General features: G+C 42.1%; 1 protein-coding gene across 4 annotated transcripts in view; it reads left to right on the top strand.

Moving 5' to 3' along the window:
• PCSK6 (proprotein convertase subtilisin/kexin type 6) overlaps window positions 1-26,329 on the top strand; it is a 164,843-nt gene that overhangs the window by 65,337 nt on the left and 73,177 nt on the right. For all 4 annotated transcript variants that reach the window (XM_029066106.2, XM_029066105.2, XM_029066108.2 and 1 more), the window contains exons 4-8: window positions 313-456; window positions 1,929-2,005; window positions 4,335-4,423; window positions 16,841-17,013; window positions 22,935-23,147. In XM_029066106.2, the coding sequence (XP_028921939.1) occupies window positions 313-456; window positions 1,929-2,005; window positions 4,335-4,423; window positions 16,841-17,013; window positions 22,935-23,147 (696 nt within the window). The remainder of the gene's footprint in view (window positions 1-312; window positions 457-1,928; window positions 2,006-4,334; window positions 4,424-16,840; window positions 17,014-22,934; window positions 23,148-26,329) is intronic.

Raw genomic sequence — 26,329 nt, 5'->3', positions numbered from 1 at the left:
AGAAGAAAAGGAAGCCAGAGTTTTGTTTCTTGCTTGAATTCCGGAAATGATCTCAGCTGAAAAGGTTTGAGAAATTTAGGACTTCTTTAAAAAAGAACCCACCTACAAATTGACTTTTCCCATTTCAGAAGGAAAAAAAAACAGTAGTTGTTTAAAATAAAATCTTCTATTATTTAATTCACTTGGAATTCCATCTCACTTACTCATAAAAAATATGTTTCTATGACTGTTTACCATTGAGTGCTTTTCAGGGAATAGATGAAATGAAAAACTCCAGCTGTAATATTTGGTTTTTATTTCCTCTCCCATTAGCATTGTGGTGATAAGAGCAGTCGCTGCAGAACTGAAATGAATGTTCCAGCAGCGTGGAAGAGAGGATATACAGGGAAAAATGTGGTAGTGACCATTCTTGATGATGGAATAGAGAAGAATCACCCAGATCTGGCACCAAACTATGTGAGTGAAGCTTCTTTGAGCCATATGTTACTTCTAATACAGTTGCTGATAAAAAGTTATAATATGGGGTGAACAATTTCCTTTTTGCTTTAAAGAAAAATATCTTTAAGATGGTATGCTTGGATTTTTGTATAGAATGAAATATAGTAAAATTCAAACTTAACCTCTTTTAAGTAGCTTTGAGCAATTTGTCGATATCAATCCAATTTTCTCTTCAAAACCAAAAAAACCTTAAAAATATGACCATTGAACACTGCATTTGTTATCTTTATGTGGGACTGTCATTTCTTTCTCTCTCTCATTCCAGGAATGACCCATCTTAGCATGCATGAAACTCAGCTGGGCACTACACTTCAGTAGTTGAGAGCATGCTCAACAAATGCTAATTGACTGGCATTTGTTTTTTGATCTGTTGCTGCTTATTTAATAGAATAAGTGTTTTGGAGGAACTTTGTTTTTACTTTTATTTGCCCAGGGTAGCACTCCTAATTGTGGGCAATTCATCATTTCAGTAGTGGTTTTCTTCAAATTGTATCCATCGTCGAACTTTTTTTTAAAAAAAAGTCTAATCTTCAGAATAAGAGAGCAGGAGTTGTTATTATCTCGTTAGTGATGGGAGTGCCCAGACCCAGGAACATTAAGTCGCTAGGGTAAAGCCCCTCTTGTACCTGTTGGCCGGGTTCACAGAGCCCACCTTGAAGTGAAGATTTAGCAGTTAGACTAAAATCCGGTTAGGATCCTAAATCATCTGGTCTAGCTGTCTAGAGTAATCAGATTTGCTCCAATTGTGTTTTGTTGTGCAGGCAATCTTTCAATGAGAGATAAGTTATGGAGCCCCTCAAGCTCCCTCCTTGAGCTACAACGGAACTGTGCCTCTCTAATACTCCATTTGTTCTGCGATGACTTGAGTCACCCCTGAGCATGTTATTATTAGACTCTTTAATTTCAACTATTTAAAAATACTTCCAGACCACATAATGCATCTTAAGTGGATTGCAAGCAGGCAGGGCAACACTGGAAAGGCCTTGGAACCAATTTGCGTTGGCCTTCGATGCAGTCTAGTGAGTGGTGGAGGTTAGCAGGTGATATCTATTAATTCCCAGGAGTAAGGCTCCTCTCTTATAACTCCTGGGTCTGATCATGTGGGAAAGGGCAGAACTGAGTGTTTAATCTGCCCCTGAATGACTGTACTCTATTGAAGTGAAGGTAGTGCGTGGCTACTGCTTAATTGTCGTTTCTGTAAGAACTTTATTGTCTTGTAGGAGTGTTTTGGAGAAATAAAACCCAATCGCCTCGCCTAATCCCTGATGCCCTAGTGGTCTGAGGGCTATTTACCACTGCAGAGAAAATTTAGGCACAGGGAGAATTGGACACATTGTGTTTATATTCCCGTTAGCGTTCAGCTGTATATTGAGGTCTGGTGTAAGTACCTTGTGTTTCGACTTCACTTATTGAGCGAAAAATATTTTTAGGATCCCTACGCAAGCTATGATGTCAATGGAAATGATTATGACCCATCTCCACGCTATGATGCCAGTAATGAAAATAAGTAAGTCCTTTTTCCCCGCTTCCAATAATAATTTAATTTGTAATTCCACACCAACCTAATAAAGTACTGAAGTGGAAATTTAAATGGGTGCTGGCCTTTCCAGTTCGTTAATGGTTGCTCTTGTCCCACTACTTAGCCTCACTTTCCTCCCGCAACCCCTCCCAACTTGCCCGCTTTAATTTCTCTCAGACTAATCTACTCACTGTGCCTCATTCTCATCTCTTTCACAGCCGACATTTTGCACACATGCTCCATCCTTCCTGGCCTTCTCTCCCCCTTCAATTCAGCAGACCACTGTTCTCTCCATCTTCAAGGACCTTATGAAATCATATCTCTTCCAAAAGGCCTTCCCTGATTAATGGCTCATAACCCTGCCCCATTTTCCCCAATCCTGCCACTACAGCACACTTCCGTGTCACCTAAACACGTAGGTATTCCCATCCCTTCATCACTTGGGAAATTCAAAGTTGGAGGAGCAACTTGGCCCAGTGGAAAGAGCTCAGGTATAGGAGTCCGGAGACTCCTAATCCCTGTCCTGCCCCTTGCCTGCCAAGTGACCTTGGGCAAGTCACTTGACTTCTCCCTGCCTCAGTTTCCTCATCTGTTAAATGGGGTTGAAATAATTTTCCCTACCACTTAGATTATGAGTCCCAAGTGGGACAGGGAGTGTTTCTGACCCGATTATTTTGGATCTACCCCAATACTCAGTTCAGTACCTGACACATAGTGCTTAACAAATACCACAAATATTATTATTGTCTTATGTACAAATCTTTAAACTCTATTGCCTCCTCCTACCCATAATTAATTTTGCTCTCTCCCCTGCTAGACTGAAAGCTTCTTGAGGGTAGGGATCATGTCTACTACCTCTGTATTGTACTCTTCTGGATGCTTAGTGTGGTGGTCTGCACAGAATAAAAGCTTAGTAAATACGATTGATTGATTGATTAATGGGTAGTGTCCCCTGCTGGTCTCCAAGTGCTAGAAAATGCCTGTCCTTTTGCCTGGTGTGGCTTATTATTGGCCCTCTTTAAGGTTTTTTCTTAGCACAAAATTAGGTGGATGTCAAAGAGTAGATCTTTAACAGCAGCTCTGCTTCTCTCGGAGCATTGAGAGAAATGGGCAAACCTCATTCAGGATAAGGGTTTACTGTTTTATTTTTTCTTGGAGATTCCAGTAGGTGGGAATCAGAGTCCATCCCCTGCATCCAAAGATGAAGTGCCAATCCCTCAAATAATTTCAAAAAACCTTTTAAGATAGAAAGATCTTTCCGTCTTTCCCTGGCCACAGCTGATTATCTAAAACTTGCCAGGAGAGTTGATGTATTTTTTTTCACCCCTCTGAACTTTTTAGTTTTAATTGAATTCAATTCTGTCATTCTACCAGTGGCGTCTGAACAGCTGTGTGCAGAAAGGCATAACTTTCCTAATGTGATAGACAAAATAAATTGCCAAGTTTGTCAATCAATCAATCAGTCAAATGAACTTTGCTTCAGCAATTCCCTTACCCTACTACACATTCCAAGGTGCCCTTGAAAATCAGCAACATGAATCTGTAAGACAAAAGTTGTGTTCTTTTCAAATGCAGCAGAGCATCAAAATGCCATAATTTTTAAACAATTACACAGGGCCAAGGGGATTGAACTGTGTGATTCCTGTTGTCCACAGTGGGCGTCACGCTAGGCAGACAACTAGCTGAAAAATGAATTTTCATTTTAAAAAACAGTATTTCAGCAGTGTTCTATAATTTAGCTTTGATCATGATAATCTCTGTGAGCTTTCTGATAGATATGATCTTAAAGGTTTCCTGAATTGTAATCTAAATAAGAACAATTAACAGAGGTGGTACATTTGAAAAAGGGACTATCCCGACATAAAAGCGATTTGCTCTGCTTTTTTTTTCCTTCAATTTTCCAGCTTTCTGCTACGGTTTAACTGTGGCTCCAGTTTCTATTTAAATGATCATAGAATTGATTGAGGCAAGTGGCCCTGCCCAAGCACTGTGGCACAGCTGCAAAAAATCATTTGCGATGAGATGGTAGTGAGGGGTGGGGAATGGACGTGGGAAGAGAGGTGGTTTAAATGCCACGTGTCTATTAGTGAAGATGGTGATCAGGAGATGCTCCAAAGCATGGACTAGAAAATAGTCTGATGCTTAGCAATGTGTACCTCGTGAGCGCAACTGTAAGAGCTTAGTACAGTGCTCTGCACACAGTAAGTGCTCAATAAATACGATTGAATGAGTGAATGAATCAAACTCAGTGCTTTGAATGAACTATTTGAAACTCTGAATGGTTTTCTTAACTTTTCTTTCCCCTTGTTTGTTTCAGACATGGCACTCGGTGTGCCGGGGAAGTTGCTGCTTCAGCAAACAACTCCTACTGCATAGTGGGCATTGCATATAATGCAAAAATAGGAGGTAAGGTGAAAAAAGTCCAAACGGGATTGGGTAACCTCATTTACACAGTGTAATGCCTCTTAAGCCTCTGCCCCTTGGGGCTGATCCGGGCTGAAAGGTCACAAGACTGATCTCAGCCACCTGGCTAGATAGAGTGAGTTCTGTGTGAATTTGCCACCATTCAAGGAGTTTAACTGGAAGGGTATTTGAATTTTTAGCCATAGGTACTCTCCTGGTACTCAGGCAAAACCAGGTAAGATTAGGGAGCTCTGGTTGAACCGAGGTGCCCTGGCTAGAGTTCCCAGCAAGTTGGCCCAGGGGTAAGAGCCCGGGCCTTGGGAATCAGGGGACCTGAGTTCTAATGCTGACTCCACCGCTTACTTGCTGTGTGACCTTGGGGGCGTCACTTCACTTCCCTGTGCCTCATTTCCCTCAGCTGCAAAATGGGGATTCAAAACCTGTTATTAATAACGATAATAACAATGTGTTATTTTTGAAGTGATTACTATCGAATTGTACTTCCCAAGGGCTTAGTTCAGTGCTCTGCACACAGTAAGCACTCAATAAATATGAATGAATGAATGAATGAATGAATGTGCCAGTAACTGTACTAAGCACTGGGGTGGATATAAGCAAATCGGGTTGGACACAGTCTCTTTCCGGCATAATGCTCACCATCTAATACCCATTTTACAGATGAGATAACTGAGGCAGAGTGAAGTGATTTGCCTGGGACTACACAGCAGACAAGTGGTTGAGCCAGGATTAAACCCCATGACCTTCCACTCCCAGGCTCGAGCTCTCTCCACTGTTCCATGCTGCTTCTCTTGTCCCTCCTACTTAGTATATGAGCCCCACACAGAACCTGATTACCTCGTATTTATCCCAGCATTTAGTACTGTCCTGGGCGCATAGTAAGTGCTTAACAAATACTTATTATTATCATCACTATTACTGTCTTTGGAAGGCTGCGCCTCCTTCAGAGGAGACCTGGAGGGGGTGGTCAACCAGCGAGTAAGGGGTAAACTGGCAAGAGGCTCTGTTGGCCGGAAAGCAGCCCACAAGTGCCGAACATTAATCCCTGCAGGACCGAGGTTGCTTCAGAGATCGGTACAGGGACCGAGATGGTTGTGATTCTTGAGAGCTCTTATGAGAAAGATAGGGCCCATAGCCAGCACTGACTGAGGGGACTTTTAGGATCGTTCATCCCATCCACAGCGGTGTCTATGTGACTGACTGTTGACGTGTATGCTTGTTGACGTGACTATGGCGTGGCCGTCTGTTGGTCAGCAAAGCACTGCTGCTTACGTGAATGGAGAGGCCCTTGTAAGGTCTTTGTCACTCATCCTACCCTTATGGCTAATTCTTCCCCACCCTCATACGGAGCAGGAAGGATTTAAAGGTGGAGGTCTTGACGAGAGCCTTTCAATAAAATGAGCTAAGTCCCTGAGGTGACTCATCCAGACTACCTCAGCTTGGTTCACAGTATTAGATCGAAACTAAAAGAAACTGCCAATTCCGTCCACTCCGGTGGCCAGTTCTCCTCTGGGTTGGGTCCAGCAGCTGCAGCGGGCAGCCCTGCCCATCACCTTCAACGTTACCTGGGTTTTCCAAAAAACACAGGCCTCAGGAAAGAGAATCCCATCTGCTGCTCATTGGACTTCCAAGCTTAAAATGTTTTTTATGGCCAGTTTTTATGGCCAGAGTTGCCTGCAAGAGGAGGTAGGGGCATTCTGTATCCTTTACATTTTGGTGCCCCTGTTTGCCCTGTGGTTTTCTTTCCGCTGGGATGTAAGTTTTGAGCCAGACAAGCTCACCACTTCCAGAATAACAGTCTGAGCAGAGAACATGCACAGAACTGTGGAGGCTTTGAAGAGCCTTCCAGTTAGTTGACTTGGTCTCTCACATCCTTGAAAGCAAAATCACATTCCCCACCATTTACACTGCTTTCAAATTCCTCCTGTTCTGCCTCAAAGATGTAGGTTTTTTAAATAGGAATTGGCCTTAATAGCGAGAAACTTGAATTCTCGATAATTTATCATCACGGTGGAAAAGTTTTATTGGTGCTTGCTGCATGCAAATAGTTGGCTGTTTTCCACTGACTTTTGTAAGCATGGCAGGAGTAGAAGAGAAATGGACAGTGAGAGGTCACGTGGTTGAGAAGCTAAGTTATAGACTGGGCGCCTTGCTTCGAGTCAAATTCTGATTGGGCCTTTAACATGATGTTTCCTCACTAGCCAAGTAGGGTCAATCTCCTTATCAGGGTTTTTGAAAAGTAAAGTGATTGCAAAAGTGCTTGTTTTCTGAAAAGGGCTGTACAAATACTTGTTAAAGCTGTGATACTATTAATAATAGTGAGCCTAATTCTCTGAATGCCTGAAGTCAGCTTGGTTCATGGTATTTAGATTGAAACTAAAAGAAGTTGCCAATTCCGTCCACTCCGGTGGCCAGTTCTCCTCTGGGTTGGGTAATTAGGAACTGTAGGATGATTCATTTTTTTCAGACCACTGTGGGACCATTTGGACCACTGCAGTATGATATGAAACAGCGTGGGCTAGTGGAAAGAGCACAGACCTGGGCGTGACCTCTCCCCCTTGCCTGCTGTGTGACCTCTGTGCCTTGGTTTCCTCATCTGTAAGAAGGGGATTCGCTGCCTGTTCTACCTGTTCTATCTCCCATTTGGATGTGATCTCCATGTGGAATAGGGACTACGTCCAACCTGATTATCTTTTATCTGCCCCAGTACTCATACAGTGCTTGGCACATAGTAAGTGCCTAACAAATGTCGCCATTACTCTATACCCAGCATTTGGAGTGAAACGACATTAAATTGTCCTCCAGTGATCTGAAGAGTGAGTGCTTTTCCCAAATTGCACAACTAACCAGTAAAAAGTCAGGAGGAGACTAGGACTCAGTAATAAGGAAAATAAGGAGTCTTTGGGGCAATAATGCAAAGTGTCTGTCGAGTCGCTTCCTTAAAATCAGAGGTAGATCAGCTGGCCAATGTTTCTCAGCTCCCTGTGTTCTGCCCATCACCTCTGCTCTATGCCAATCCCCTGAGCAGCCTGGGTGGGCAAATGTTTTTCAGGCCACACCAAAGAACTATGACACAAATGGGAAACCATGATGGGAACAGATGCCTCTTCTTTTGTCTGGTTTACCTGATCTCAATAATCAGCTCTGATAATAATAATCTCTGATTATAATGATCTCTGATAATAATGATCTCTGATAAGCACTTCCACTGGGCAAAGGGATGTCTCTTGGCCCAGCACTTAATTCCCTTAATGATCTGTCCTTTACTTTCTCCCTTTTCTCTTTTTAACCCCTTTCTTCCTCGTCCCTCATTTGCTTTGATCCTTCCGCTTCCCATCTCCCAGGAACCATCTGGGAGAAATCCACCCCATCTGATTTGTGTTACAGTTTTTGTTGTCCTGGATGTGACAGTTGTGTGAATCTTGAATCTTGGCTCTTCTCAGAGACACAGTCCCAGAGCAATTTCCAACTCTCTCATCTAGAAAAGATTTTCTTGCATATCTGAAGTTGGAGAGGGTGGAAGAGGAAGGCAGGGCTTCCTGTCCAGCTTCCTGTCCAACCCAATGTGTCATGCCAGGCTGCAGTGCAAGAAGAAAGATCAATTTTACCAAGAATCTTACTAACTTGGGCTGCTTGGCCATCTGACTGTAAGCTCATTAAGGGCAGGGAATGTATCTGCCAGTTCTGTTGTATTGTACTCTGCCAAGCGTTTAGTACAGTGCTCTGCACCGAGAAAGTACTCAATAAGTACCATCAATTGACCTGACTTCCGCAAAACTAGAGCATTGGCCCAGTTAGACTCTGTTTCTGCTAGCAGAACTTATCCCAAACAGCTCTGCGGATGACAGGTGCCTGCAGAACCAGTTCCTTGCTAAAGCTCAGAGTTTTATCAGGTTCTCCTAGCTGTAGTACACAAATATACAACTTATACCTAAACGATCGCACTTCTCCAATCTCCTCCCGGTTAGGCAACAGGGACATTGGGAGGCTGGGGTTAAGCGATTCTGGGAAGAAACACGGCACCCATTTTAAAACACTCAGCAACGTAACTGCTTAGAGGAGGATAGCCCAAAGCATATCAGAAATTGTCTTCAACTTAGGTTTTGGCGTCAGCTGTAGAGTCTGCCCCACCTTGGTAGGCTGCCTGTTTGTTTGTCACCCGAAGGGGTACAAGACATCACGTGGCTGACCTACTAAAGTCACGCGGCAGAAAACTGGGCTTGTTTCTGGGGCCTCCTACTCTGCCCGACACTTCATTAAGCACATGCATCATTTCAGTCTGTGTTTTAGTGTTTTCTGGGAAGGAAAAGTAAATAGCAGCCACCACTTTCCATTAAATGTGTTTTAGCTCAATATTTTGGATGAAGAGCTTAATCATTCTTCCCTTTCATAAGCAAGAACATATTAAGTACAAAACCGAGCTAAATTAATCTGTGCTAGTAAATTGGTTAATTATGCTAATTTTGAATCACAGAATTCAATCTCGTTAGTATTTCCATTAACCAGTTTGGAGTTTTGAGCATTTTCAGAGAGCAATTTCAACTGCAGCTTCGTCTTAACAGGCTCCAAGTGTGGTTTTAACTGAAATGGGACACTAAAATGTGCTAGCAGATTTCTAGGATTAACGGAATTTATTGGCAAGGCCTAGTTGAGAGTCACTGCCAACAAATGATAGGTTGTTCTCCTTGCCCGCTTCCCCTTTTTCCCCGTGGAAAGAGTAATGAGATCAGCTATTTTGCACTTCTCACCCCAGTAGGTAGGAGAGGACAGCTCAGTGTGGTGTGTTGTGAAGCAGATTGAGAAAAAGGTTGTGACAGTGAGGAATTCGTTCGTTTCTTGTGGGATTTTCTCATGCCTCTCTTCCAACTGTCTTCTTTTCCCCATTCTTCTTCTCCTCCTATGCCTCCCACTCCATTTCTGAAAGAGGATAAACTGTCTTTAAGGAACCCCTGAAGCGAGGTCAAAGAATGCCATGCCCCTGGAATCCAGCTATATAAGTGACCTCAGTTGATTCAGACCGACAATGTGCTTTATGCTGCTTGTAGCAGCATAGAGTAGGGGGTAGAGCATGGGCCTGAGAATCAGAAAGTCATGAGTTCTAATCCCAGCTCTGCCATTTGTCTATGTGACCTTAGGCAAGTCACTTCACTTCTCTGTGCCTCAGTTCCCTCACCTGTTAAAAGGGGATTGAAATGGTGAGCTCCATGTGAGTCAGGGACTGTGTCCAACCGAATTTCCTTCTATCCACCCCAGTACTTAGTACGGTGCCTGGCACATTATTATTCACATATTTATGTCTTGCCTATAACGCCTTCATTGGGTTTCAAGGGATCCCAGAAGTACAGCTTGTGAAATCTTTGACCATCAGACAAGAATAACTGAGCTACCTAGGCCAGATGGAAATCAGGGTAGTGAGGGCAATTGTCACTGTCCCAGGATCCACACTCTCCTTCCAGGAAGATGCCTCATTCCAGCCCAGTCCCTCTGGCATTGGTTCTGGCCAAAATGGATTCTCTTGGGTTGAGAGGGGATGGATGGGTGAGGGGTGTAGTGGGCTTTCATTGATCCGGAGCATCTCTGGGAGATCTGGCCCAGTCTCAGGTGATTCACAAGGAAAGGACTACAGGGAGACCAAAGCATCTCTGGGGCCAGTCTACATTTTGGCATCTGCTTCTAAGGGGGATTTTGAACTAAACGGTCTGCTTTGTGACCTTAGACAAGTCACTTAAATTCTCTATGTCTCAAGTACCTCACCTATTAAACGGGGATTCAGACTGTGAGCCCTGTCTGGGACATGGACTGTGTCCAACCAGATTACTTTCTATCTACCCCAGCACTTAGAACAGTGCCTGGAACAGAGTAAGTGTTTAAGAAATACCATAAAAGAAATGGAAAAACTGGATTTCTGGCCCAGTCTCAGATTGCCTCCAGGACATCTTGGACTGGAGAAGACCAGTGATGGGTTGGCTTTTGTGGAACAGGGAGGTTCTTGTGAGTGGAGAAGACCCAGGGGCTTCATGAAAACAAAAGTGAATTTTTCCCCTCCTGGAGCCTGCCTTTGGTTCTCTCCATGCTTTCCAAGATTCTTAAGCACCAGTTCATCTCCAGCTCTTGTTAGCCACCTTTACTTTTTCTTCTTTGGTGTAGAGCTCACATGTAAGTTCTGAGTCAGGGCCAGAGACAGAGAACTACCTTTTGGGGAAATGGATTTGGGGGTGATTTTGGCTAACACCAACACCACAAGGGCTGGGCTGGAATGAAGCGTCTTCCTGGAAGGAGAGGGCAGGTCCTGGGATAGTGACAATTGCCCTCACTACCCTGCTTTCCATCTGGCCCAGGTAGGTGCCACAATCTAGATTTTATTCTGTGGACTCCTCTACTTCTGTTTCTGGATCAGTACCCATTGGGTGGAAACCTTAGTCATGATAAGTGTGTCTGTGTGCTATCTGTGACTGTCGGTGATACGACAAGGCTATCAGCCTTTCCTGCTCCCAACAGTGGGAAGAGGTGACCTCAGGTGGATTAGCAATGTGAGACCGCAGCAGTTGGGCTATTCTCCCATGCGTATTTTCATCCACAACTAGAGTTAATTTATGCCTACGGGAGATGAGGCTCTGTTGCAGGTGCTAGAGAGATCAGCACAGATCACAGAACTCCTTCCCTTAAGGAGTAGGCCAGATAGATAGCTGTATTAACACATGAGCAGGTGTGCAGACTGGGATAAAAAGGCCTATCCAGGAGCCTTGCCACTTGGAAATGAAATACTTGGCCAATAAGTAGTTGAGGCTCCAAATTATGACTGTGCTGTGTGAAGTTCTTTGACAGCTGTTGAAAGTGCAGGGTTCCCTTTTGAGGGGTAATTTGCCCTTTATTGTTAAATGAGAGTTGTAATGCGAGCATGTTTGCAGGAATATGATCACTTTGTCTCTGCCAACAATAAAGGCTGACAGAAAACCCTCACGTTTAATGACATTTCTTTGCCACTTTTAAAATATCCCTTCATGGAAAGTTTCTGCTTGGGGAACAGGATGTACTGTAGCTTTACTAAAAAGTGATTCTCAGTAGATTTACTAAAATAAACTCACGATTAATGAGCAAAGCTTGTTGGGGGAGACCTATTTGTCACACTCTACAATCTACAAGCTACAATCTAATTTTACTTGCTGCTGTTCATTGCTCTTGCATTGCTTTTCATTTGCTGTAGGCAAAATACATTACTGCTCAATAAACAAAACGTGGGCCTTGCGTTTTTTTTCCTTCCCCCAGACTCTGGGCAGACTGCACTTTGAGATTCTAACTGGGGTAAATACTGACTTTCTCCCACCCCCTCATTTTGCTTCCACAGCCTAAAAAAAATTTGATTACCTTCCTGCAGATTGACAGGGAAAACGATAGGCTATTGCTGCTTTATAAATTAGTGTAGAGATGGAAGCAGAGTTTTACTGTCTGGTTCAGTCTCCTTTTAAATCGGGTCCTGGCCTCCAATGACTTGAGTGGGCATCTTAGAAGTTATGATAGGCTTCATCAGATTTAGAGATGATATCGAACTGGATGGGATTGTGAACACTGTGATAGGAGTAAAATTCAAATGGGAAAAATAGTCTAAAAAACAACAGGATGAAATTTAATAGCAGTGAGCATGCAGAATACATATAGATAAAATTTAAAAAAATCACAGATAGGGGATAAGGAAAGACAGGCTAAACCAAGTGCAACAGGAGGAGGTCTGGGAGAGAGTCAGTCAATCAAAAGTCAAACCTAAGTTAAATGTGTCAAAATTTGATGCCGTTATTGGAAAAAGTCAACATGGCATTGCAACAAACCCTGTGGCTTCTCTACACATTTTGGCTGGAATGTTACTGGAAATGGAGGACCACACAAGCCTGTTTGGATAGAATACATCTTGTTGTCAGAAGAAACAATCCTTATACTTGTGCATGCATGAGATCTTGATGAATTCTGCAGAGTTTTCCTTAACGTGGCATTTTGCAAGAACACAACCCTTGTATTATAGGAGAACTGGGTGTATAAGGTAGCAGTAGGTGGGAGTTAAGAAATCCTTTTGCTTCATTTTGAAGTAGTGAGATCCTCAGTAGAGTTCTTTGCTCAATTTTGAAAAGTATACTTCAAGGATTTAGGGAAACTGGAAAATGCCTAGAGAGAATAAAAATGACTCAGCCTGGAAAGTTGGAAAGGATTGAGAGATTGTGTGCAGCTTTGAGAATAGAAGTCTTCGGGGGGGGGTGCCTTTACAACAGGTATTTGCAGAGTTTTTGTTAAGCAGGTACTAACCAGGCTTCTATCTCCTTAAAGGACTGAACAAGAGGAAAATAGTTTAAAATTGTAGAGATAGAAAGTTCAGTTAAAAATAAGGAAGAACTTTTGGAGTGGCAAGAGCCAATAAGTATTGCACAAAAGGCGTGGGTGAATTTCATCCTAAGAGAACTTTAAGGATGGGTATCCATTCTAGCCGTTCTAACTAGCAAGTGATTGGATGAGTTGGCTTCTTCTGGTCCCTTCCAGCTCTATCTAAGGTGTTAACATAAATGGACTGAATTAGAACATAGCAGATCCTAAGGACAAGATAACTCTATGGATACACTATTAGAATGATTGAAGATGGAGGTGGGTCATTCTGGGAGAGATGTGTCCATGGCATTGCTATGGGTAGGAGACTAAGGACAAGACTCTCAAGAGCAGCTCAACTGGGCAACCATGGCAACAAAATTGCAATGAAGGCTCACTCCCTCCAACCCAATGTGGTTATTACCACTTCCCCCAAAATTGTTTCCGGAGTATCATTTTTAAAGTATATAGTCAAAGTTATGTGGTTGAGCTTTGAATTGCAATCTCTAAGTGAAATAACCTCAAGTTAATTTGTTCTTCAAAAAAATTTGTCAATATTAGTCTGGCACCTGAAAATGTACTACAATAAATGGTATTTCCTTCATTAATGTTGTGATTTTTTTCTCCCATTTGTCATTTCCTGATAATTTTAAACACAGATGACTGAAGTGGCATGTTTCCTCTGAAAATATGCACCTTCTGGGGATAATTTGTTAATGTTATTTGGAGAAGTATGTGCTTCATTAAAATAAAAATGAATTATCCAGATATATCGTTCATTTTCCTAAGATGAAGAGAAATGCAGAAGATATTTATATGCTGGCATGATCTTGCATCTTTTATTTTTAAATGTCTTCTGGCAGCTAATTTTTCCTGATCAAAATGATACATTACCTGAATATTCATGTCTGTAGAGCATTCATGCACATAACCACAATTTATTTTAATGTCTGTCTCCCCCTCCAGAATGTAAGCTCCTTATGGGTCGGAAACATATCTACTAACTCTGTTGTATTGTACACACTCAAGTGTTTAGTACAGTGCTGGGCACGCAGTAAGTTCTCAATAAATACCACGGATTGGAGCAGATCTGCAAATTCAGTTTCTATGGGCACATAAAAGCTGGATTTGGGAACTTGTGGTGGGCAATCAGTTAGTAGCATCTACTGAATGCCTAGTGCAGAGCACTGTATGAAGCACTTGTTAGAGTCTAGCAGAAATAAAAAGCACAGTTCCAGCCCTCAAGGGACCTATAGGCAGTGACGACAGATAGACATTGTTTGCAAAGAAGGGGGAGATAACAATAGTAGTAAGAGTATGCCAAGAATGAAATAGCTGAATTAATAATGTAATGTTTAATTGATTAATTCTAAGTGCTAAAGATGAGTATAAATACATAAGTGCTAAGGGTGGTAGATGGATTGACATGACTTGGGAAGTAGAGAATCATTTAAGAAAGTCTTCTATAGAAGGTAGGAGTTGTTAGGATGGTTTAGGGCCTGGCATTGTGAGATAGAGGGAATTCCTGGCAGGGAAAATGGCGTGAACAAGAGATCAGAAGTTGCAGAATGAGGTAAAATACAGGCAAATGGCAATCATGGGTAGGGAATGGATCTCACTCCTCTTCATGGGAGCCAATCTCAACATCATAGGTCCAGCTTCTTCTGAAAGTGGTGGAGCTGGTGGCCCCAGGGGACCTTATGGGGACTGTTCTGAGAGAAACTGTGCTGAAGCACAGGCTCATTTCAGAACAAAGATAGGGTTTATTCTGTTGCAGCAACAGCAACCTGTGTTGTGAAGGAGAGGATCCTGGGCTTACCAGGGTATTCCTCTCTCCACAGATTGGGGAGAATACCAGAGTGAAGAGTTGTGCTCCCCCTCTTGGCCCAGGAGACCATGTATTCTCCTGCCCCCCTGCGTGTAAAAAGGAGCATGGAGTTCATCCAAAACTACAGTGCCGAGAACTGACCCTTGATGGGAAAACTGTATGTAGACTGGATGATATGGTGCCCAGAGAAACTGCTCCAACACAATGGCATCTCTGTCACTTAAGCAGAAGCAGTGTGGCTTAGTGGATAGAGCACGGGCCTAGAGTCAGAAGGACCTGGATTCTAATTCTGGCTCCACCACATGTCTGCTGTGTAACAGTGGGCAAGTCAGTTCACTTATGTGTGCCTCAGTTACCTCATCTGTAAAATGGGAATAAGTATGAGCCCCATATTGGACAGGAACTGTGTCTGACCTGATTAACTTGTATCTACCCCTGTGCTTAGGCAGTGCTTGGCACGTAGTAAGCACTTAACAAATACCATAATTTTTATTATTGTTATTAGTAGTAGTAGTAATAGGTTCACACACACACAAACCTCCCTCTCCCACCCTCCAAATTCAAAGAGTGGATCCATAGACACTGTGCTAAGATTTGTTCTCAGTGAGGGAAGAGTTAGCTGAAGAGTTGGAAAAAAAGTGATGTGAAGGAATAGATGTATTTCTCTCTCTTTTGACAAGAATAAGGACTCTTGGTAATGCAGACTCCAAGGTATAAAAGATTATTCTTCTCCTGGTTTCTGTTTATTCCTTAACCATAATTCATGAACAGCTTTGCTGATGCCTTCAAATAGCTCCTGGGACCTGCTGATAAGCTTCTAGTAGTTTCCCTGTCACCTGCTTTGGTTTCTATTTCTCCGTGGTTTCATTTGGGAATGATTTCAGATGAGGTTGCCGTTGTCCAGGGTTCTCCTAGTCATTATGGCAAGCTAGCACCAGTGTTCGGTTTCAGATTTCTAGACTGCGAGCCCGTTGTAGGGTAGGGATTGTCTCTATCTGTTGCCGTATTGTACCTTCCAAGCACTTAGTACAGTGCTCTGCACACAGTAAGCGCTTAATAAACGACTGAATGAATAAATGAATGATCCAGACCCTCCTTGTTTCTTCCTAAAGGTCTTTCCTGCCAGCTCAGCACCATCCGGTCTTTGTGGGAGAAATCAAAGAGGAAAAGGGGGCAGGGTTCCTCTTCTCCAGTGTGGGCCTTCAACATTTGAAGTTCTGTCCTTCTTCCTGCCTGTGCCATGGCACTGGGGCATGCCCTTGTTCCCTTGTACTCTGCAACCCATGAACTTTCCCTTCTTTCTGCTGGCAGTGTCACTGTCCTTTTGTTAGAAATCCTAGTCAAACTTTCATTCTTACACACAAGAACCATGTTTATTTCCTTCTAATCTGCTCCTAAGGGTTGATAAAGGTTTCTTCATCCAGGAATCCAGGTGGTAAATAGGCAGATTGGGGATGGTGGGTTTTTTTCTGGCCAAAAATGGTCTGACAACTAGCACGCCAGCCATGAGTTCTGAATTGGGCAAAGGGTTGATAAAGGTTTCCTCATCCAGGAATCCAGGTGGTAAATAGGCAGATTGGGGATGGTGGGTTTTTTTCTGGCCAGAAATGGTCTGACAACTAGCACGCCAGCCATGAGTTCTGAATTGGGCGATGGGTGAGTATTGAGAAATGGGCTGATATCTTTCAGGTGTCACAATGAAGGTCTAACTAACCATAATTATAATTGGGGGTGGGGGGGGCTGGAAATTGAAGTCAAGTATTTAACAGCTGGCAGAGTTTAAAGACCCATTCTGATCTCCCACAGATGTTGGAGTCATGCAAAAGTAAACCCTTTTTTTGACTAGCTCAAGTTTTGAGCACAGTGGAGAAATATTAACTTTTTTTTTCATTTTGAAGATGAACCAAGTTCCTTTTTATTTCCTGCTTTTAGAAAAACTGCACAGGGAGGTCTGAGGTGCCATTCTCATTGTCTCTCACACCTTCCATGAGCAAAATCATCAGCCCAGAGAAGGAAGAAAGGTTTACAAAATAGTTTTTTTAAAAAAAAAAAACCACCCATTATCCAGAGCTCATTAGGGTACACAGAGTACCATTGTTTTAAGCTGTTAGGGACTTTGCAAGCCATTCAGTTTTTTAGCAGCCACTAACAAAGGCCTTTGATTGCAATCACTGCACTTTCATAAAAGCCATTAAGCCCTAATGTCTAATGTTGTTTTGTGCTTTTAGGCATTCGTATGTTAGATGGCGATGTAACAGATGTTGTTGAAGCGAAGTCACTTGGCATCAGACCCGATTACATTGACATTTACAGCGCGAGCTGGGGGCCAGATGACGATGGGAGAACGGTTGATGGGCCCGGTCGGTTGGCCAAACAGGCTTTTGAGTATGGCATTCAAAAGGTGTGGATAACAGTGTGCTCGGGGTGAACTCTCTGTCATGTTCTGTGATTTCTCCTAGATGCAAGTGTCTTCAGTGTAACCGGTTCTACAGAATTGGTCTTCTGCTGTCTGTGAGAGAGAGAGAGAGAGAGAGAGAGAGAGAGAGAGAGAGAGAGAGAATGCATGGGTGTGAATGTGGATTTTAAAATATCCACCAGATGATATAAGCAAAGGAGTCCATAACCTTCTGTTTTGTCAGTGGCACCTTGAAATTAAGTAGCTGGATTGAACAATAATGTGATCTGTATATATTCTGTAAGAAAATAACGATGGTATTTATTAAACACTTACTATAAGCTGAGTATTTCGGTAGCTATAAGACTATAAAGCAGTAGTATTTATTGAGCGCTTATTCTGTGCAGGGCACTGTATCAAGCACTTAACAGACATGGTCACTGCCCTCAGTGAGTTTACAGTCTAGAGGGGTCAGATCAGAATAAGAAATAATCAGATCATACAGAGTCCCTGTCTAAAGGGGCTCAGAATCTAATAGATATAGAGAGCAGGTAACTCTGCCCCATTTTGCAGGTGAGGTAATGAATTACAGAGTGGTTAAATGACGTGCCCAAGGTCACACCACAGACCAGCAGTAGAGCTGGAATTAAAGCCTGAGTTCCCTAACTTCCAGGCACATGTATGCTCTTGTCCTTAAGCCACACTGCCTCAAAGAAGAATGCCCCAGCATTGATTAATTCAGATAACATCAGGATATGTTTTTCAGTTGGTGTGTGGACAATGGGATCAGCAGGATATTCTATCAGCCCCATTTATTCCTAATCGATAACTCCTTAGTGTGACTTTTGGGGGAGCTGAACAGAAGAATCATCATGCTACCACAGACTTCCCTATAGTGCCATTCGTCACTTCCCATCCTGTACCCTTCCAAACATTTTAGACAGCTCCTTTGTTCTGTGCGAGGTATCACCATTCATTTCCTTCAGGGTTAGATAGCCGTATTGATCAGGATAAGCTTATTCATTGGGAAAACTGGTATTTAATAAATATGGTATTTGTCAAGTGCTTATTATGTGCCAAGCACTGTTCTAAGCACTGGGGTAGATATAAGGTAATTACATCGGACACAGTTCCTGTCCCACATGGGGCTCACGGTCTTAATCCCCATTTTACAGATGAGGGAACTGAGGCATAGAGAAGACCAAGCTCACACAGCAAATAGCAGAGCCGGGATTAGAACCCACGGCTTCTCACTCCCAAGTCCCTGCTTTTGCCATCAGGCCATGCTGCTTCTCTTGCCCCATTGCCAGCCTCCCTATGTCTTCCCTCGCCTGATCCATTCAAAAACAGTGCCAGCTGTTCTGAGAAGGACGGACATATGCAGAACTAGTGGTGTTCCCACGCTCTGGGGTTTGGCCTCAGAGTTCCCTTGGCTTCCATATCTAGGGCACATTAGCATCCTAACATAATCCTGGTGGTGGTGCGTATACATGAGACAAGAGACACAATCTCGGGATGCTCCTCTTTCCTCCTTGCCATGTTCTGTCCTCAGAGAGCTAAGTGTTGGTTCTGCCTCAGAAGTGAGGATTGGGAATTCAGTGTTTCTGTTTCTCTAGAGGTGGGCCTAATTGCCCAATTTACTTCTTGGCCCCTCTAGGCTGTAGGTTTGTCGTGGGCAGGGAATGTATCTGTTGTTGTAGTGTACTCTCCCAAGTGCTTAGTACAGTGCTCTGCACAGAGTAAGTGTTAAATGTGATTGAATGAATGTTCAGTAAATGTGATTAAATGAATGATTAAACGAATTGGTCTTGAGTGAATGCCTCCCGCCCCCCAGCCAAACCTTTTTAATGGGGTTTGTTTTCTATGTGACTAATTTAGAAAAGGTCAGGAACCAACCCATTTCCATACCCACTCATAACTGTATCTTCATATCCATGAGATCACTTCCATAGACAAATTCAAGCATTTTCCTAAAAAGTTCCTCACTGGGCTAGAGAAAGTCTATATTCCGTTATTTCTCCAAGATCACGGTGGCCTTTCATTTAGCATTCTGTTACTCAGCCAATAAATGCAGTAACTCCTTTTGATCAAAATTTCCAAAGCAAAAGGAATTTTAAATCCTTAAAGTTAAATGCAGACTAAGGTTCAGAATGAATGACTCCAACATTTGCTTCTTAGATTATCAAAGAGGGAGGTATTCCTTAAAATGGTGCATTCATACAGTTCATTTTATCATATTTATTTATATTAATGTCTGTCTCCCCCTCTAGACTGTGAGCTTGTTGTAGGCCGGAATGTGTCTATTTGTTGTTATATTGTACTCTCCCAAGCACTTAATACAGTGCTCTGCACACAGTAAGCGCTCAATAAATATGACTGAATGAATGAACATTTATTGAGAGCTTACTGTGTACAGAGCACTGTACTAAGTGCTTGGGAGAGTACACTATAACAATAAACCGATACATTCTTTAGCCCCAACCATCTTACAGTCTAGAAGGTTGTAAGCCCCACCTTCTTTGCAGCTGTAGGACAGCAACCTCCTAAAAGTGTGAGATTTTGGGAAGAGGCACTCTATTTCCAGTTGAGTTGCACACAGTTTTTAGGAAATGACAACACAACGGAAACTTTTTATACAGATTTGGGGACCTTTCATCTTTCCAGGAAGAAGATGATCTTGCATTCAGAGTTTTAATTAACCAGCCGGTGCCTTCATCATGCTGTCAGAGAGGTAGAAGCCTCTGATGGTGCTGTGGAGCCTGGCTCGTCATGACTTTCAGAAATACTGGAGTCATTCACTTTTTTTTTTTGTCATGCCTAAGTAGAATAGGCTCTGTGGGAAACCTTAAATTGGTGCTGTCTAAACCTTCCATTTAAAGTGATAACCTTAACCCATACCACTTCCTCCATCTGTTCTTCCTCGTCCTTCTCCTATTTTTCATATAAGACTATTCCTTAAAGTATTACTTTAGTCTTTGGCGGGTGGAAGGGATGTGGGGAGAGGAGAGACGTAAAGTCATAGTTTGGCATAAAACATAAATTTAATGGTTTCTCATCAAAGTACTTTAGTACATGCACAGATTTGTCATTGTACCGTGAACGAGCGAACATTGCTGTAGCTAGTAGCAGATGGTAGGCATTTTACTAGACCTCCAGAGCACTGCTTTTGGGTTCCTGGATGAACTATACTTTTCTCAGACATGCTGATCTATGTCTTAGCCACATTCAAGATGACACTCCATTGAAACGACATGCAAGTTCAAGGGTACCAGCAACCCTACATCAGCATTGTTTGATTTCTGCTGAACCTAGTAGGGCCCTCAACAATAAAAATAGCAAACTCAGTTCAAAAGTCATGAATATTCAAAGAATCTGAATGTATATTAGAACAGGATGATTGCCTCCCACGCCCTCCCCCTCACATCCTTTAATACCCATTTCCTCTATCAGATCCCGCGGAAGGAATCTTCTTTAAGAAGAGAAAGGGCTATTGATGCAGCTGAGTCAGGCTTGAAGTGTAATGAAACTGCTTGTCTAGTAATTGGTAAATAGGCTCCTATTTGGGACTTGTAAATTAAGTTATTCTGTTTAAGGCGATGCAAACAAGTAGCAGTGAAGGTCATTTTGACTGTCCATGTTGTCAGTGACAATACTTAATAAATTGTTTGTAATCAAACTATAAGCCCAAAAAAATCTTCCATGCAGTCTGTTCCTAGAGCCAATTAAGGTTTCCATGCCTAATCTCTTTTCTTAAGGAGTACATAAATTTGCTCCTATTACTTTTTCACTTTGGTGTCCTTCCAAGAATTAAAATTAAAGATAAATTTAGTTTTTCAGCTGAAGTTTTGGCTTAGCAGACTTTCACTGCTAAGTCTGTTTTGTCCAAAAATTTTTTTAAGAGTTAGGAAGCATTTGTTAGTATGGCTCACTGTAAACAATGACACTTGTGTTATCAGCCTTCATTACATCACTGTCAGGTACTCCTGGCTGGCCTTGGAACAAGTGGAAGTATCTGTGATAATGAAAACAGCCACTGAATTTTAAATCTGTTTAGTCTATATAATTGAGGCCTTAAGAGGGATAGAGTATTTACATAACAATCTCTGGGGTTAGATGTTTTAATTGGATTTTAGCGTTTCTTAGCAGAAACAGTTATCCAAACCTTTGTTATCAATAGTAATTTAAGAGGGGGATAGTAGATTTCCAAGTTAATAGTTCTGTTTTAAACCAAGAGAGAGGCTCAACAGTTGCTGGGTCCCCAGTTGGACTAATCTGATTCCATTTAGGGGGAATAAACTGGTGTTTGGGCAGGAATCCTGAAACAAATACATCTGATAGGTTCTGGTTAAGAATGCCCTGAAAAGTGTAGTATTGAATGGCACTGAGGCTCTTGGACAGCACAAACCAACTAGTTTGTGAATCACTTTCAGGTGAACTTTATAAAGATAGAAACTGGACTTGTAAATTATACTTACAGGGTTTCTTTCTGTGCCTCAGCCAACTTTCACGTGGGCTGTTTACCTCAGAAAAGCCGTAAGAACAGCTTCAAATCCCTGTGAGACCCATAGCGTTTTTGCCTATTTAATAATTCGTCTTTCCACCCGTAAACTCCCAGGTGTTTGGGTTTATCCCCATTTCAGCAGTCTTGTTAGAGATGGCTTTTCTAAGATCATTCTGCTTCGTTTATTAAATGAACTTATTAAAAGTTTGTACCTTTTCAAGATCTCTATTCTTATTCTTTTGGATTGAATTCTTCCTTTATAAATTGGGAGGGTCTCATTTTGTTCGGCCTGACCTTTATGATCAGTAATGACGAAACCGTTATAGTCTTATGTTTAATCCCTCAATATACCCTTTGCCAATTTGTTTTTGTCCACCTGAAACTTTTTTAAGAGCACTTCTGTTGTGCTGAAGAAGTGCTTCTTGTCATATTCAGGTGCAGTGGTAATGGGAAATAAATGGGCAAATATTAAATTGGATCAGAATTTAGGTCAATGTGACCATTTCTGATTCTAACAGTAACTTGTTTGTCTCCCACATGGGCTCCTTCCCCACTTCCTCCTACCTTAAAATAATGTGAGGCTTCGGTTTGGAGCAAAAGAATATCTCTTTCTCCCTCCCCTCTTCCCCCCAACAAAAATTGGGAAGAACAAATAGATTCTTTGTTTCATTTTGAGAGATCCTCTCCCAGATTCCTTTCTCCCAGGAGACCTCCGCAGAGACAAGCAGGAAACCGCTCCATCAGTTTGGAAGTGTTTCTTTAGATCTCCCCAATAAGCTTTTAGTCAGTGGCCATGGTACAGGATAAATTAATCCCTTTGTTCTGGACTATCATGCCTTTTGTGTGACTAATTTGCATCGCCTAAGCTTTGTCTCAAGTTGAGAATCATTTTTCCTCATCAACAAAAGTGATAAACTTGCCTTTCCTCCTCTCTCTTCTGGGCAAATAAATCCTTTCCTCTGTCCCCTAGTTTCTTCCCCTTTAATAATTTATCATCTGGCAAAGGAGAATCATGATTTTGAAGATGCTGACTGTATTTGCTCGTTCCATTTGTCTAGGAAGGTTATTACCATTAGAATTTCTAATATATGAAATATTTTATCTGACGGTAGTAGCATTTAATGAGCTTCACTTGATGCCATGCACTGTACAAGGCTCTTTGGAAGTGCAGAATAATGAAGTGATGTGTTCCCTCCTCACAAGGAGCTTACATTCTAAAAGGGGAGGCAGATATAAAGCTATTTACGGGAGTGCAACTTTCTTTTAGAGACTCATTTGAAAGAGTGGATGGGGGAGTTCCAATTGGAATGTTCTATTAAGTTGAGAATGTATCATTCTAAATCAATTTCTGAAACATGGAGACTGGGGGAGCAATTTTATGATAAACTGTTCTTTCAACCTGTATTATTTTATCTGTGCTTTTTAGGGTCGTGGAGGTTTGGGCTCCATTTTCGTTTGGGCTTCGGGAAATGGAGGACGAGAAGGAGACTACTGTTCCTGTGATGGTTATACCAACAGCGTTTACACTATCTCTGTAAGCAGTACCACCGAGAACGGTTACAAACCTTGGTACTTAGAGGAGTGTGCATCTACCCTGGCTACAACCTACAGCAGCGGAGCATTTTATGAGAGGAAAATTGTAAGTCAGGTTTATCTCATTATTCTGATAGAGAGAAATTAACTTTTGCCAACGTAAATCTTTTTCCTTTGGTCAAGGTGTTCGTTTTCTTTTAATAAAGATTAATGGGACAGAGTAGTTGTTCCCTGTCAGTAGCAGTCTCATTTAAAAAAATGACAAAACTTGGACATTCAGTAAAAAAAAAGAAATGATAGACTACTTATGGTATCTGAGTCATTTCCATGTTTTCTCCCCCAATTATATCTTTTTTATCTTCATGGGTTGGCACTTCAACTTCTTATCCTTCAGGACCCACAGATATCAGATACCAAATGGAGTTTTCCATTTCTATTGGAACTTCTGTAGAAAAGTTGATCTTCCATTGATTAGGAAATGATGGAAAGGCACTTCATCTTGATATGCATTGATTCATTTGAATGACTGGGAAGTTGTCTTCTTTCCCCCAGAGATCCTTTGGAGAAGCAGCATGGTTTAGTGGAAAGAGCACAACCTTGGGAGTCAGGGGACATGAGTTCTAATATCGGTTCTGCCACTTGTCTGCTCTGTGACTTGGGCAAGTCATTTAACTTTTCTGTGCCTCAGTGACCTCATCTGTAAGATGGGGATTAAAACTGTGAGCCCCCCGTGGGCCAAGCTGATTACCTTGTATCTATCCCAGGACTTAGACCAGTGCTCGGCACATAGCAAGCACTTAACAAATACCATTATTATTGTTATTTCCACCAAGGGACTCTCTTCCCAGCAAATCTGTCTCATTATCACCATCATCATCATTAGTATCCTTTTATATAATTATATTTTTTAAACACTTACTAGGTACCACGCACTATATTAAGTACAGAGGAGGTGGTAGATTCCAGAGACCTATGTTGGATATAATCCCTGCCCCACATGGGGCTCACAGTCTAAGTAGGAGGGAGAACCAGTATTGAATCCCCATTTTACAAATGAGGAAAGTGAGCACAGAGAAGCTGTGACTTGGCCAAGGTTACATAGTAGGCAATTGGAGGTCTGAGATTAGAACCCAGGTCCTCTGACTCGCAGACCCATAATCTTTCCAATAGGCCACACTGCTTCTGAAATACTAATAGTCATAGTGACATTTCAGGTGTGAATCGACAAGATATTGGTAAATGGAAGTCATTTGAAAACAATATATCTCCAAACCAAATGTGTTTTTAGTATCTGAGTGGGTTTTAAAGATCTGTTTTTAAAAATCCCTTAAATCCTGCTACAGTACAATTCAAATGTATGTTGCTAGGAAACAAGTTTTGGACAGGACAGGAAAAGTTCGATTTCAAAACTCATTTGTAGAAATCATGTGCAAATGTATTTTCACATTTTTCTGTAGAAACACCCAGACTTCCCGGCCCATTCTACAACGACTGCAAAGGTCAGACGTAGTAACACCGCAGCACAATTTAGCAGGAGGCTGTATTAGTTTATTATTGTGTTCATCTAATGCATGATATGGCTTTTTGGTCCATACATGCCCTACTAGAACATACTGCTGGGAAATGAACCATGCCCTGATATAAGAAATTCAGCAGAGTTTGCTTGTGGACTTGCTCCAATCTTATTAAACAGAATGCTTGTGCAGGAAAACCTGACAAAGGCCAACTGGCCGAACTGGTGCAAGTTGGAGCGTGTCCTGGAAACCTTGTATTCCCAAGTGGACTTGAGCTGGTGAGATGGGATTTTTCAACCTTTGAAAGCTGGGACTCACAAACTTTTTGCTGGTTAGTCACACTACAGTGCAGGGGACTTAACAGTTGTCCATAGGCCTTTGTAAAAAATAATTATCTTGCTGATAACATGAGGTATAAAAAAATACTTTTCAGGGCGAGGGGGGAAAAAACATGATACGTATCAATAATCTTTTCAATGACTAACTGCACTTTTTTTTTCCAGTTTAGGAAAGCTTCCCCACAGTACGATTAGGATTACTGGGTTTTGCATTAGGTCTTCCCAGACTTGAGTAGAAGGGAGAAGTGGGGCTCTGTGCTTGAAAGCATCTCAGGAAAAAGGCAGAGTGTCTGGATCAAAGTTTGATCGAGACACCAAATGAGGTCCCTCCATTCCTATATTTCAGATGGAACCTGGGAGGATGACAACCTTAAATACCACCCGGCTTCATAAGAAGAGACATTGTCTCTTGGGATAACAAAAAAGGAAATGGAAACATTACTGACCATTAACCAGAAAGCCAATTGGAGGCAAAGGATTTCAGACCTACTGAAACGCACCCAACTTTCAGGGTGGAAAGAAGTGTTGAATTTGGAAGGAAGACTGAATTGAGGTCATGGAGGTCGATGTATTATCCAGGGTTATGCAAATTCTCTACGAGTTTAGTATAAATTGTCCAGCAGAAATGACACGTAATATGATGCTTTGAAAGCATTCCCCTTAGGGAGCAATAACTGGGTAACACTCTTGGATGAATGTAGGTAGCTGTTTCACAGCACTTCACTTTAACCGTCATTTTTTATATATCAAGTATAAAATGCGGAATAACACATGAGGCATATGCAGTGCAGCTGCCAGGAGATCAGTAGCCACCCAATAATTGCCCTGTCGTGGCTTAGTGGAAAGAGCACGGGCTTGGAAGTCAGAGGTCATGGGTTCTCATCCTAGGAACATATCAGCTGTGTGACTCTGGGCAAGTCACTGAACTTCTGTGTGCCTCAGTAGCCTCATCTGTAAAATGGGGATGAGTCTGTGAGCCCTACTTGGGACACCCTGATTACCTTGTATCTACCCCAGCGTCTAGAATAGTGCTTGGCACGTAGTAAACGCTTAATAAATACCACAATTATTATTATTATTATATTGTAGATCCAAAAAGCCAATATGAGGAGAAGGAGTCTAGGCTAGAAAATCCTGCCCCATCTCTTTTTTTAAAAACAAATATAAAATGTTCTGTCCAGTTGGATTCCACAGTATGCATCAGCAGGGGCAAATTAGCCACTGGTGTAAATGCCATTTGAAAGAACAACTCGTGTTCTAGCCATTTTAGCCAAAAATCCTGGGGTGATTTAAACCGACGGTTCTTAGATGCCAAGGCCCAAGTCTGCAAATGCTGGGTCATACTGACACCTAGGTAATAGGTACTGGCAGAGCAATGAACAGATTATTTCTCACTGCCGTGAAATTACAAAAAATGACTCATGTTGTCCTCAACT

Source organism: Ornithorhynchus anatinus, chromosome 5 (genome assembly GCF_004115215.2).
Source record: "Ornithorhynchus anatinus isolate Pmale09 chromosome 5, mOrnAna1.pri.v4, whole genome shotgun sequence".
Lineage (NCBI taxonomy): Eukaryota > Metazoa > Chordata > Mammalia > Monotremata > Ornithorhynchidae > Ornithorhynchus > Ornithorhynchus anatinus.
Note: the sequence above shows the minus strand (reverse complement) of the source record. Positions and strands in the feature narration are given on the sequence as shown.